Genomic DNA, 14,347 nt, shown 5'->3' with positions numbered 1-14,347 from the left:
CTCCCACTGTGCCACCAACTCCCGCCTTGCCATCATCGGCTGCGACCATCAACCTTGGTCTCGTTTCATCGCGTCCTGATTCCACATGCCGCGCACAGACCTACACGCGCCTGCGTGCCGGAGGGAGGGGGGGGCGCCAGAGAGAATAGATGGGAGTGAAACAATTTTATAACGTAAGCGGTAAGGAAGTCCGCACAGACTCGACGAGGTACACGCAGGAAAAAAAAAAAAGAAAAGGTGGAGGAAAGTACGCTTCGATTGCATTTCGCCGAAGCGCACGCGCAGGTCAACATACACCCGCATATACATACGCACACGTCCCTTTCACTCGCACGTCCTCGCAAAGATTTACGCCACGGTCGGCTGCTCGAGGGGGTCTGCCTTGTCCAGCAACGAGGAGCGCAGTTCGCGATTCATGATACCGCCGATGCCAAAGGCGGGCATAATACGACAAATCCGCAGAAGTGTCGAGGAGATGTACGTGCTCCGCATGCTGTCGGAGAGATCCTTCAGCGAAAAATGCGGGTACATCTGACGGTACCGAATAGCTGTGATGTGCATGAGCGTCGTCAAGAACTGCAGAAGCGCCGGCGTCAACATCTGCGCTGTGTCGACGCATGAAATGGGCAGGCGCACCTTGCCCTCGTTTTCGGGAAGAATTGCGTCTGACGCCTGCGGCAGCCGCTTCTGGTGGTAGGCGTACCCCGAGATCCACGACGCGACAATGGGCACGAACGTGAAGGCGGCTACGCACGTCAGCGTGTCACGTCCGCAGAAAAGGGCGCGCGTCAAGAACGGCACTGGCTTCTTCGCGCTGGACAGGTCCTTCGGATTGGCCGGTGGCAGAGCGCGCAAGATGATGCTATCTTTCCAAATTGTGAAGACAGTGTTCATCACACCACTCACAATGCCTGCGGCCAGATTTGCATCCTTCTCCATACCGTGCGATTCACAGTAGCTCTTTGCCAGATTGGAGCCCATGTACGTAAAGCCGTACGTTGTGGCGCAAACACGGTATACCAGGCTGCACTTGTTCTCCGCGCATGGGAAGAAAAACTTGTGAGGGCGTAAGAGCACCGTCGTGACACCCTTGAAGAGCTCCTGTGTGCTACTCGGGGAAACGCCGGCCACCCGCGCCATTATGCTGTAGTCGATTATAGAGATCGGAATAGCCGCCGTGAGGGCAACGGCGACCGCAGTAGAGCAGTCGGCTGCGATGGTCGCGCCAGAGAAGTTCTTTACCTTATGGAGAGGGGCTGGCTGCAGCGCCTTCCGCAGCTCCGCCTCCGTCATCACGAGCGCCGGCGACGTCACCGCAGCTGCATCTGGTATTGCCATCCTTTTGTATGCGTCGCTGGGGAAGGGGAAGGGGGAGAAAAGGGGATAAGCGGAGTGGGAAAGGTGTTACCGCTGCTTCAACTTCCCTGCGTCCGTATCGTGTGCGATGCACGCGAGAGACACGGCGAGTAACGATGCTCACGCGTGTGTGTGTGTATGTGTTTGCGTGCGCGGGTTCTATGTCCTTCTCATTGGGCGCACAACACTTTTTGGGGGGAAGGGGGAGGGGGTGGCGATGTGGAAGCTGCACACAAGTAACGTGGCGCAGACCGGGAGAGGCACACACACTCACACACACGTACGCACACGAAAAAAAAGAAGAGGGCCGAAAACAAACGTTCGAATGGCTCCAGCGCGTGCGGCGAGAGCGCGGACGTACAACAACAAAAATAAGCAATCAAAACCACACGAGGCCCGACGGCTGGTAAGACACGCCCCTCGTCACGCCGCACCACCGAAGAGGCAAAGCACAGGTGCGTGCAAGGCAGGAAAAGATCACGCGGAAGAGGAGCAAGAGGAGGTGAAGTGAAGCGAGGTTGGATGGTTGCATAGAGCGGGGGAGAGGTGCCAGCAGTGGTGGTGCAGCCCAAACGGACCTGGAGCCCGAAAGGGCGAAAAGAGGTAAGGGCACAACACGGAGAAGACACCCATCAAGACCATCATGCAGAGCACCGCATCGCGTCCCATGCTGTGCACCAGCGGAGAGAATGGGAGAGAGAGAACCTCCTGTCCATCCAATCGCGCATCCGAGAAAAGATGGCACAGGGTATTTGATCACTGGTAGTACAATCACGCATGCGCGCGCGTACAGGCACACACACACACACACATTTACAGACCCGTGCACCAAGTGAATCAGTGTATGTGCACGCGTGTACACAGCGAGCGTCAAGTTTAACAGCTGAGACTAGAGCACGAAGTGCGCGCGCACGGCAGCATCCGTCTCTCGCATGTGCTGCTCGGCAATCTCGTCTGCCATGAGCTTGCTTTGCACCATCTCACGCATGCGGCCAATGCGAATCTCCACCTCTGCCGACTCCATCGCGTGCTGCTCCTCTTGCTCCTGCAGTCGCGCCAGAAGGCTCTCAACTTTGCACTGCGCATCTCGCAGCTCTCGCTCAAGCGCAGCCTGTTGAGCCTCGTAGCACTCTTCCATGGCGTCATGGTAGGTCTGAACCAGGGCTGCAGTAGTTGCCTTCTCGAGAGGCCCTAGTTCTGCTGACCGCTCTAGATGGCGCACCCGTGGATGGCACAGCAAATCCAGCAGGCGCTGTCTGGTAGCCGCAAGGTCATCTAACTGCGGTGAAACATCGTGCGTCAGAGCGCTCGACACGACCTCCGCCTTGTCCGTCGGTGTCAGCCACGCTTCGTTGAGCCGCGCTGGTGTGCGTCCGGTTTTTACCGCGGTGGCCCAGATGGCGGCGAACCCTGCCAGTGTCTCGGCCACAGCATCCTCACTCTGTGTACCCCTGGAGCGATGCTGTTGCCGCGCCGTTTGTTGGGCCTCTAGTGCACGCTGCAGTACCGCAACATGGTCTATGAGTCCTGCCAGGAGCTCCGCCGCTCTTGCTGGTGGGACTGACGAGGATGCAGACGACTTTATTGATGACGTTAACCCAGTTGAGGCAATGCTCGCACAGATACTAGCCAGCTCATTGTTTCCCGCGCGCAACTGCGCGCGTGTGTCCGCCAGCTCTTCGGCTAACTTCGCCTTCTCCAGCGCCTCTGCCTCGAGAGCCAGTGCAGCCTCAGCACCGTCGCGCCTCGCACGACCAAGAGCCTGCGCCAACTCGCTGCTATGCAGGCGAGCTGCAGCAAGATCTGCTTCCAGGGAGTCTATGCGGTGAATGCTGCCTTTACGCTCCGTCATCGTATACTCAGCTGCGTGGCGCTGCTGCCGGGCCAGCTCCAACTCAGCCTCTGCGAGAGCGCTGCGCAATTTCTGTACATTCTCCTCAGATGCCACTCTCCGCCGCTCCTCCTCTGTCTGCGCACGCGTGACACGGTCTAAGCGTTGCTGTACCAGCGCCAACTGATCCTCTGCGGCTGCCTGCCCCTGGCGCAACTGACGCTGGTGATTCGCCTCCTTGTCCTCCAGCATTGCCTCGCTGTTGCGAAGAGCGCGCTTCAGTTTCGCAACTTCGTCCTCAAAGGCGTCCTCAGTCTGCCTCAGGCGCTTCGCGGCCGCCTTCGTTCTCGCCTCTGCCTCCTCCTTCGCTTCTGCAACGGAAGCAAGCTCGCTCTTCAGCGCCGCAGCCTGCTGCGCAGCATGTTTACGCTCCTCTGCAAACACGGCTGCGACACCGGTGTCCCCGGGGGCAAACCGGGTCATCTCTTTCACAGCGTTCTGCAGCGCCTTGGTGATGGCATGAAGACCCGAAAGAAGCACCTCTTGTGCCTTGCCTTCGGCAAGCATCTCAGGCTTTGGCATCTCTCTTCCCACTACCACCAAGTGAAGCTGCTGGCACGACCCCAACACCTCCTTATCCACAGCATCCTTGGCCGCCTCCAGCACCCCTTGCAGCGCTGCAGCATGGTCCGACAAGGAGTTCAGCTTTTCGCCGGCCCGATTCAGTTCATCATCATCCCTGACATGTTGCTGCTTGAGCTGCACCAACGACTTCTCCAAGTCGTCTCGGACGTTCTGCAGGTCGGTGAGCTCGTTGTGTGCCATCTCCAGACCATGCGACAGCTCGGCCGCGCTCTTTTCCGTCGCCTCTTTCGCTTTCTGCAACGCCAACCGCTCCGCGTTGCCGTCGCGCAGCTGCTGCTCCAACTCCACCAGCGCCCGTCGAAGTTCACCTGTGTTTTGAGCTTCATTGTGCATGAGAAAGCGCTGCTGCTTCACCATGTTGGCCTGCGTGTGCCGCATCGACTCGCACAAGTTGTCGAGAGACTTGACAGCACGCACGAGAACGCTACATCGCATCGGCAGCGGGTGCTCGCTCGCGGAAGGGTTGCTGGCTCTGTACGACGAAGCCGCGGCGCTCACCTCCGATATAATGTCGTCGTCCTCGAACACAGCGTCTGTGATGCGCATTGCCGTTTGTACGTCGTTACAGCGCCCCACCAGATGCATGACCATGGCGTTGCAGTCCATATCAGAGACATTCAGTGAGGAGTCTAGCGTTCTGAGGGCAACACTGCAGCCGCGTCGTAGCGCATCCAGCTCCTGCATACGGTACCCAATCTCCTTCTCGACATCCTCGGTCGAGTCTGGTGGGCCAGACGGCGATGGAGTCAGCACCTTCAGCGTTGAGGTCAGTGACGGCACGGAGCTGTCACGGTTACGCACAGCCTGCTGGGCGAGATGAAAACCCTTCGTGAACTCCACGTCTGGCGCCACGGGTTTCTGTTTGCGCGGCAGGTGCCGATTCACCGACGACCCCAGTGATCGTCGTGAGGAGATGGATTCGTTATACATGGAGTGCATGCCTTCCTCCATCACTTGCGGTAGGGTGGGCATGGAGCCCTCGGAGCTGATGCCAAGCTTTTCCTTGATGCGATCCACCAGGTGCTCAAGCTGCTCGCGTCGACCAGTCGAAGCTTCACTCTCCTCCAGAGGCTCGAGAAGCCTCTTGACAAACTCGATGCTTTCAGCAGTATTCTGCGCCAGCTTCACCAGCAGCTGGGCTGCCTCGTTGTCTGACGCGTGCACCACATCATCCTCGCCGCCCAGCGCTTCGTATGCCGCAGTAACGGCATCCCGCATTGTCGCGATAGCGCCCTCCGCCTGGCTCATCTGCTGCCGCACTTTCTCCAGCACCTCAGTGGTGACCCAGCGTGGCACCGGCACTGAGATACTGCCACTGCACCCAAGCAGCACGTCGGCATTGCCACTCCCGGTGGGTAAATGCAGCGGTGTGCGCGGCAAGGAGAACTCTTCGCTAACGCTAGAGTCTGAGTCTGCCGGCTGCGGTTTCGCCTTAGGTTTGACGCATCGTCGCGATGTCAACGACGATGGACGTGGCACCGGCTGCTCTTCGGAAAATGTGCTTCGGTCGGTAACAGCGCTCAAGAAATTTTTCAGAGCGGCATCCGTCTCGATACGCCTCGCCCGCTCCTTTCTCAAGGCCTCTACCTTCGCACGTACGCCGGCGACCACATCCTTGTACGTAAGCACCTTGCCCGGCTCGAGCACGTCACAACCGTCCTGCTGTGAAACAGGGAAGCTCACCTCCTCCAACTCCGGCATGCACTTCTCTTCAGTATTATGCTCCTCCAGCACCTGCTTCACTCGCCGTAGCGCATAGGCAACATCTGATACCTCGCTTGTGAGTTGCCGCAGACTGGTAAACAGAGGCCCGCACACCGTTGACCCACGCGAAGAAGGCGGCGACATCTCGCCGGGGTCTTCAATAGTCGCCTCCCCGAGTCCTCCGCGCAGCTTCTCCACCGCCGCCGTGATCGCCTCACGCGACTCGTTGTGGTCTCGCTCCACATTCACCAGCTCATCCTCAAACTGCTTGATGCGCTCCGAGACATCCACGAGCTCCTCCCGCGATACTTCCACCGCTGCAGAAAGCGCACCGACCAGACGACCAGCGGCTTCCCAACGGTTTGGGCCCTCAACGGACCACCAGCCATCCTCCAGATCCGCAGTCACAACTCCGGCCTCCTCAATGGCCTCCCACAATGTCACCAGCACCCCAACCGCCGCCTCACCTTCACCCGCATCCATCGACGCCGCCTCAGGAGTCATCTTGGATCGCTTCACCAGAGCGTCAACAGCTGCCAGCACCTCGGAACACTTGGGAGTCATCTCTTCGGTCCACTCGTCACCATACGTGTCCGGCGGCACGCCGAGGGCCTGGGCGATGGCGCGCAGTCCAGCCGCTTCCTCAGCGCGGGCGCTCACCACAGCGCCAGCGCGCTCCACCAGCTGCCCGGTTGTTGGCACGCACTCGCCGCCCCGCTCGCCAGCGTACGTGTCCGGCGGCACGCCGAGGGCCTGGGCGATGGCGCGCAGTCCAGCCGCTTCCTCAGCGCGGGCGCTCACCACAGCGCCAGCGCGCTCCACCAGCTGCCCGGTTGTTGGCACGCACTCGCCGCCCCGCTCGCCAGCGTACGTGTCCGGCGGCACGCCGAGGGCCTGGGCGATGGTGCGCAGATCGTTGAATTGATCATCGGTGGAATCGGGTGATGCCGCTCGATTCGCCCGGCTGGCCAGATGTTCGATGATGAAGTGGATATGACGAAGGTCAGCATTTTTGAGAGCCTCTGGCCATGGCATATCTATCATGCTGTGAAGGGAGGGGATCTGCTCAAGCGCGCCGTCTGCCACCTTTTCAAGGGCGGCGTCATGCAGTGCGTCAACGGCGGCGCGCAGTTGTTCTAGGGGCGCATACACAGACTGGATCCTGCGGTGGTGTAAAGCGGGTAGGGCAGCGTCGTGGAGTTGCTCTATGTAAGAGGCAAGACTGTCGAGAAGTGCGGCGGATGCGGTGGGAGGCCTCTTAAAGTTGGCCTCTGGAATCTGTATATCGAGTTCGTCCGCAAGCATTGCGGCCAAGGCCTGGCCTGCCTTGCAGGCCGGAGTTGCATCGATGGTGGGCACCCCGGCGTTCGCTATGGCTATATTCTGCGGCCTAGGAAGCAGCGCTAGTACTCGCTTCTCAAATTCGACCACCGCAGCCATCTTCGCGGCGCGGTGCTGCAAACTCCTAGCGAGCTGGTTCACGGTATCGATGCCCTCTGGCGAGTCCACAGTCGCTGAGAGTGCTGTGCTCTGCTCGCTCGTGTCGGAAGCAGTCGCAGCAGAATCGGCCGGTGCACCTTTTAGTGCCTCCTGCAGACGTGCAAACGGGCAGGCATGCACGGCGCCAAGCACGGATGCACGCGTTAGTCCTCGGGGGTGATGAGCGATAGTTGCACTCACATGTGCCGCACGTTGGACAGGATCGACGGAAGCTTCCATCACGCTGACGTGCGCTTCCGACACACGTAGAGCCTCCGCTATGTCCGCGGCGGCAGCAGCCGCAAGCGCTGCACTATCAGCGACCCCCGCTCCGTCGCTCATCTCAGGAACTGAGATGGTGCGCACACAGCTTGTTTTCCACAGCAGCGCCTCCACCGCACCGACTCTACTCACGTGCTCGCTTTCCGCAGCGGCAAGCTCCTCCAGCAGCTGAGCATAGGCCTCATGCGCGGTGGACGCATCAGACGGCAACTCCGACGCCGGTTCGGGTGCGGCGTCACTCGTATTCGTCGGAGGAAAGTCTTTGAGCCACTGCAGGAGTTGCTGCATCCATTCGCGGCGCTCACTTGTCGCCTTCTCGCACTCACTCAGCAGCTCTTCGGCTGCGCTTCCTGCTACCCCCATGTGCACACCCAATGACGATGCATCTGTGTCACTGTCGCCGATAGCATTTGGCGCAGCGATGTGGTTCACTATGGGAAGGGCAAGCAACGCCTCCGGCGAGGGCACACCTGCACCTGCGCCGTGTCGGAGGAGGACTCCTACAAGCCCCCAAAGTGCCGTTTGTGCACCGGCTATACTGGCAGATAAGTTTGGCAGAAGAGAATTCGCGGCATCGAAAGCAGCGCTGCGTAACCCCCGCGCACCATCCGCTCCGCTCAGCGCCGCGACGAGGCGAGCGTGGACAGCCTCGTGAGGAGCCGCCTCTGCTGTCGTCTCTGCGGAAACAGCGGAGAGGCAAGGGTCAGCTCTTGCCTCCACAGGCTGCTGAAGATCGCGTTGCTCCCCGGACACGACTTCATGAGCGTGTTGCGTGTACGCCGCCCATGCTTTCACGGCCTCGTCTGTCATGGCGCTTGCGTTCGCTGTTGCCGTCATCGCGGTCGAAAAGGCCGCCGTCAGTAGCTCACTCCCCACAGAAGCAAGTGCGGAAGATATCAGCATCACCTCACCAAGTAGCCCATTGCAGCGTGCCTGCTCCACAGTGAGACGCTGGTGAAGCTCCTCCACGAGGCTCCGTATACTCTCTTGCGAGAGTGGCGGCACATAAGCGGCGCCTCCAACCCACCGTGGCCTGCCGTGTATTTCAGGACAGCGTCCAAGTGTCAACTGTAATGCATGTACCATGTCCTGGATACATGGAGCGCCAATGAACGCGTCCGCGCGCGCCTGCAACACAGCTGGTGTGAGGGTTCTGGCCCACACCTCCTCCCTCGCTCTCGCTGCCACGCACGCCTCTGCAGCGCCTCGAAGCGTGTCCACTTCGCCAAGGCCCGCTTCTTGAGCCGTGTGGAACGCCTCACATGCTACAGCAGCACCCGTCGTCGCCGCCGGGACGACCCCATCGGTGGAGTCCGCCTTTTGAAGCGCCATCTCACTTCCGTAGAGGATTGCGGTCAGTAAGCGCCGCAGCACCGCCGCCTCCTCGCGCCTGCTGCCAAAGGCAGCCATAGCGTGCTGGAGGCGTTCCTTGAGGCGGCACTCTACTCTGAGCCCATCTGAGCCATCCACAGTATGTTTCTCTGAATCCTCCGCGTTGCCATCAGCGGCGCTAGATGCCGCGGCTGCCTCACAGCGCCCTGTTGCCCTCTCAAGCTCTCCTTGTACCTCTTCGAGCGGGCGAAACACGTCATGTCGGCATGTCAGGGAGTCTAAAGTAGTCACATAGGCCGCGTACCGCTGCCTCTCGCCCAGCAGATCAAGAATCCACGCTACTACGTCATGGGCGGAGTGATGAAGGTCGCCTACGATGGCTATCTCTTCATCTGTGAGCGGTGGCAGCGAACTGCTCTGTCGCACGTTTGAGGAGTCCCCAGCGGGGGGACGGCATCGAGTCACGTCGTCTCCGGCGGCGGCCTCGACTGCGCTTGCTGCATCCGTCGCAGGCCCACCGACCTCCGCAGCAGCCAGCGGGCTCTGGTTGCTGGCGCCGGCGCCACGAACCACTCCGACCACGCCAAGCCTGTGAAGAAGGCATCGATGCAGCACGGACAGCCACGATGACACCACGGTGGCGGTTGGAGCGGACACGCCAACGTTTCCATCAGCTTTCGAGATGCCTGTGTCTATGTGGGGAGCATCCACCAAGTCCTTGAAGGCCGTCACGACCTCGTCCACCACATGATACAGAAGAGAGTCTCGATCCGTTGACAAAGAACGTGCAAGATCAGGGTTTCCGAGACGGCGACCGTGCTCCGTGGCAAACGTGCTCAAGTGTTGTTGCACCAGAGCTGGCAGTGAAGTCGCCAAATCTCCTGTTGCACTCGAAGCGTCCGAGAGCTGGGCCTCTCCACTGTGTGCTCGGTGAAGCTGGTGAGAATCGGATGCGGTCCCTAAGGGGCGTCCGGCAGTATTGGCCCCGTCATACCCATCGGCGTTGGTTGACAGAGTCGCGTGGGGCGCTTGCGGGGTGGAGGCAGACTCGCCCAGAGTGTTAACCTGTGCAGAGGACGCGACGGCGCTGGAAGAGTCGAAGGCAGCAGTCGATGATTCTTGCACCAACGCAGCCTCGATCAAGGCTCGCACGAGGGCCTCATCCGCGGCCAAGTACCGTTGCCTATCCGCAGAAGCATCGGCGACTTCATGACCGTCGCCCCCGCCTTCTGCATCGGAGACAACGATGTCGACGGTACCGGTCAGAGTCCACTCGCCCAGTGCCCTCTCCACACGCGCCGCGGCGGTGGCTGCATGAGTGTCGAGTTCTCTCCTCAGCGTTGTATTTTGAACCCGCAGCTCCGCCAGCTCCTGCTCATATGCCGCCAACAGCACCTGATTCGACACCGCGGCAGACTCCCCTGATGTCAGCGCTTCCGGCGCTGTGGCGGGCGTGAAAGCCTGGCTTTTTGCCCTCTCGAGGGCTGCGCACAGCGCCCTCAGCTCCGCCTGCAAGGCACGCATCATGTCGCCATCGGACATCGCCACGCCGCTCGCGACGTCGTCGCCGGCACTGCCCTCGTCTTTGCTACACACCGCTGCTACAGGAGAGAGAACGGTTGCCGTTGGCGCCACATGGTGGAAGAGATCGCGCAGCGCCTGGTTCGCCTCCAGCACGCTGCGCGTCGCAGCCTCCATGAGCTCGATCCCCTCCCGCGCCTGCCGTTCCGTATCGACGAGCAGCGCAAGCCACTGTTCAGAGCCTCCTGCCTTGTCCTCCTCACCACCGGCGGCCACGTCGCCTAGCAGGCTTCCACGCACGCCACCGGCAGAAGCACGGCCCGACGACACAAAAGGCAAAGGTCGTGTGCTACCCTTCCAGTCCGGTTGCCCATGCTCGCTATCAGTCCACTTTGGCGCATGTGTGGTGTCGAGGCTATCATCCCGGCCGATCGGTGACGGTAAGCCAGGGCTGTTCACCGCGTCCGTGTTGTCTTCGCCTTTTCCTCCGACTGCCGGCTTCGCCACCTGCTGAGGGAACACAAATTCGCTCAGTGACTCTAAGCTGATGTCCATCGGCATCGCTGCGGCGTTTCGACTCCGAAGCATGGGGTACCGCACCTGCATCTCTTCCCAGAAGTCGAGCCACTTGCGGTGGTCATCTTGATGATCAGTGCAGAAGATCGCAAGGCTGCGACGCAGCCTCATTGTCAGTGGGTCACGCATCACACACTCAACCCCAAAGTAGTAGTATCCGGCGAGGGTTTTGGCGTCGCAGGGGTCCCGTATCCGAAACGCGTACCGCGACTCCGCTGTAGTGCGGGGCTCATTGCGGTGAATTGTCATGCGACGCGTCTGCGGGGTGCCGCTTCCCATCACCTCCGGGTGCATGTGTGGGTGTAGAAAGTCGAACATGACACGCACTCTCTCAAAGCGCGCCTCCTCCACGAGCCGGCTGCTCTTGGCCCAACTACTGTACACGGAGAGGCGCTGGTCTTCGCACACGACCCATTGCGCAGTGGCGTGCTTTCGCCCTGGGCCGTTCTTCCCCGTCACATACCAAAGCTCCCCCTCAATGTGTTGGATATTCAGTGGGAGCGGCATGTTCTCGCTCGAGATGGACCCTGCGCGAACCATAGATACGATGGAAGGTGAGGCGCCACGGAAAGGCGACATCGCATACGGGTCTGGTGAGGCAGGTACTTCCTCCTCCTCCGGTTCCTCGTGCACCGGGACACGGAGCATTGACAGCATGCTTGAACGACGCCCGGTGTACCGATCCATCCCGTGGTCTGTGCTACAGGCTCGCTGTGTTGCCATTTTGGAGAACGACGCTTCAGACGAGAGCACCGATACATTCAGATGTGGCACTCGCCGGCTAGAAGTGGGGGTGACATGGCCACTGCTGCACTGGCGACTCTTCGCCTGAGGTGTGTTGCGGCCGCTCATTTTCTTTTTCGTACGCGCAGGCGTCTTCGCTTTTTTAGACCCCCGTATGATGTGCAAGGGAGCGAAGAATGAGCGCAAGTGCGCGTGTGCGTTGGTAAACAGACGGCTGGGCAACTATCGAGCGGAGTCGTGAGGTCAGAAAGTGTAAGGGAGTCACCTTTCCTTATGTTGTCGAGACAAGGCAAATCTAAGATACTAAACTGCGGAAGAATCAAGGGGGACACACAGACACAGACACAGAGAGAAAGAGAGGCGGTTTTCCCACCGCCACCAATGAACCCGAAGCAGCACAAAGGGAAATAGAAAACTGAGAAAACAAGATGTGCGTGACTGCTGCCCACCTCTGTCCACCTCTTGCGTATGATTTTTTTCTGTTTTATGTCGGTAAGTGTGTGTGTGTGTGTGTGTGTGTGTGTTCCACCAGTGGCTCTCCGCCGCACAACCCCTTGATCACGATAATGTTGACGATGGCGGAAAGGCAAAGGGCACTGCGGGAAACGCAAGAGAGAAGAAGCGGACGCGCACACGCCCGCACACAACCTTTGAGAGCAGTACGCGTAGCACGACTGCAAGAAAGAAAAAAAGATATACCGTCCGTTTGGCAGAAGGAGAAAGAGTCGCCGCCGCGCCGACTCGGCCAGAATGCGGAAGTAAAACGAAAAAAAAAATGCAGGTTCGATGGGAGGCGAGCACCCCCTGTCTCCCTCTCCTCGGCTCTGCCCACTGCTTTTTTTTTCGTCTTTCGTTCTTTTGTGTGGCTCTTCTCCACCCCGTCTACGCTCACAGGCACTCGCGTGACAGCGTCTTCGCACGTGGATGCTGCCTACGGTCGCTTCCCTCCAACCTTCCCCAGGTCTTTTGATCCTCTCTCTGCCACACACACACACACACACACACACCGACAAGCACTAAGAGTCAAACACAAATAAAAGGAGGCGCACGGGGCAGCCGATATGCGAGAAGAACGTGCGAGAGAGAGAGGGAAAAACACAATACAAAAAAGGGCGGCGCCACCGATACAAACAAAAACCCAAGGAGATAATATATCCCAGCACGCAAGAAGCGGGAGTGCGAGCGACGAGAGGAAGGGGGTGAAAACTACTACAACAAAGCAGGTGAAGCAAGATGTTACTCATGCACACACGCACGCACGCACTGCCAGCCCGTAGAAACTAGTCAAGAACACAGTCAGCAAGGGTCTCGCGTGTGTACGCGCCGCCTCACCTCCCTTCGCTTGCTTTCTGTCTGTCTTTGAAGACAAGTCCCCCTCCCCAGCACACACACATACACAAGAAGAAAACAGTTTTACCCGACACACACATACAAAAACGCATACAAGGGGTGACGCGCAGTCTGCCCTCCCTCTTCTGCCTTCGCGGGTGCGTCGAATGGTGTTGGATGTTGTCTTTCTTGTTTTCTTTTGCCTTCTGCTGGTATGGAGGGAGCAAGGGTAGCGTTTCCTCCGCGGACTACGGAGAGGGGCAAGCGAGGGCACTAGAGAGAGAAAGACGGGGTGTGTGAGGGACAGCGGAAGGGCGACACGAGGCGCACACACTTTTTTGTTTACGTCGTCGGGTTGTTTCACCTATTTTTTTTGTTTTTTTTTCTGTGCAGAAAGGCGGTCCGCTGACAAGAACAATATCGAATCGGGAAGGGAAAAAGCAAGTGGACAAGAGAACGCGCAAGGTGTCCGGACCACACACACGCACACGATCAACTTCACAGAAACCTCTCCCCCCCCCCAAAAAAAAAAGAAACGAAAATATGCAACTGATGAAAGAAGCGCAAGAAAAGAAAAAGAAACGGAAGAAATCGGAAAGAAGAGAAGAGAGCAGTGCCCACGTCGCTATCACAAACGAAAAGATTTATATATATATATATATATACACACACGCACATATATATATATATGGTATGTGTAAATATATATGTGTACGTATGCGTGTGTACCCCGAGAGAGAGAGACAGAGGCGTATATGCGAAGAGCGCAAAGAGATGAGAGGGCTGGTGCGAAGACAGCGAGGCAGGATGAGAGAAATATAGAGAGAGAGTGAGACACACACACACACGCACACACACGCGGTAACGCAGAGACGGAATCAGCAAGGGGAGAGGCCGAACGAACAAAAAATGGTTTGTTTGGTTGGTTGTCTTTTTTTCCTTTGTTCTCACCTGGCAATATGCACAATCATAAAAGGAAAAAAAAAGGATGCAAAAAAGGCCGAAAACAGATGGAGGGGGTGTACCATTGCAATCCAGCCGTATCAACGCCACGCAGCGAGAACGGAGAGGGGATGGCGACAGTGCCAGATGGGCGAGGCCGTTCACAAGACGCAGCGAGGGAGAGTGAAGCAGGAGATTTGAGAGGGGGAAACGAAACGAGAGCAATAGGACAATATCCCTGAAGAAGAGTCTTTCTGCTTTCGGTGCGGCGCACATGCGCCTCTGTGCTTGTGCATGCATGCCCAGGTGTATGTGTCATCATGATGATGTGGTGTGTTCGTCCGCATTGTGTTCAATGTGTACATCACAAAGCCGTGTGGAGCGCGATGGACGTGATGGTGGGAGAAGAAAGAGAGAGGCGAAGTGTAAAGTGAGGAGACGGAAAAAGTTCCCGCATCGGTGACAAGCCCCGACGCCGCGGTAATGCGAGAGAAACCAGAGGGGGAGAGAGAGCGGCAGAACGAGTGCGTGACACGGGCATGACGTCAGCGAAATGGTGCGTTCTGGGAAATGTGGGAAGAGACGGACAAGGAGAGGCCCTGCTCC

General features: G+C 58.7%; 2 protein-coding genes across 2 annotated transcripts; both read right to left on the bottom strand.

The window, feature by feature from the left end:
- Nucleotides 1-348: 348 nt before the first annotated feature.
- LMXM_34_1460 (conserved hypothetical protein) lies at nucleotides 349-1,338 on the bottom strand (the record flags this gene model as incomplete). The annotated part of the gene is made up of 1 exon (XM_003879093.1): nucleotides 349-1,338. The coding sequence occupies one exon, from the start codon at nucleotides 1,336-1,338 to the stop codon at nucleotides 349-351; it is 990 nt and encodes a 329-aa protein (XP_003879142.1).
- Nucleotides 1,339-2,245: 907 nt separating this feature from the next.
- On the bottom strand, nucleotides 2,246-11,383 carry LMXM_34_1450 (conserved hypothetical protein; the record flags this gene model as incomplete). The annotated part of the gene is made up of 1 exon (XM_003879092.1): nucleotides 2,246-11,383. The coding sequence occupies one exon, from the start codon at nucleotides 11,381-11,383 to the stop codon at nucleotides 2,246-2,248; it is 9,138 nt and encodes a 3,045-aa protein (XP_003879141.1).
- Nucleotides 11,384-14,347: the final 2,964 nt, after the last annotated feature.

The sequence above is a fragment of the Leishmania mexicana genome, chromosome 34 (assembly GCF_000234665.1).
Source record: "Leishmania mexicana MHOM/GT/2001/U1103 complete genome, chromosome 34".
Lineage (NCBI taxonomy): Eukaryota > Euglenozoa > Kinetoplastea > Trypanosomatida > Trypanosomatidae > Leishmania > Leishmania mexicana.
Note: the sequence above shows the minus strand (reverse complement) of the source record. Positions and strands in the feature narration are given on the sequence as shown.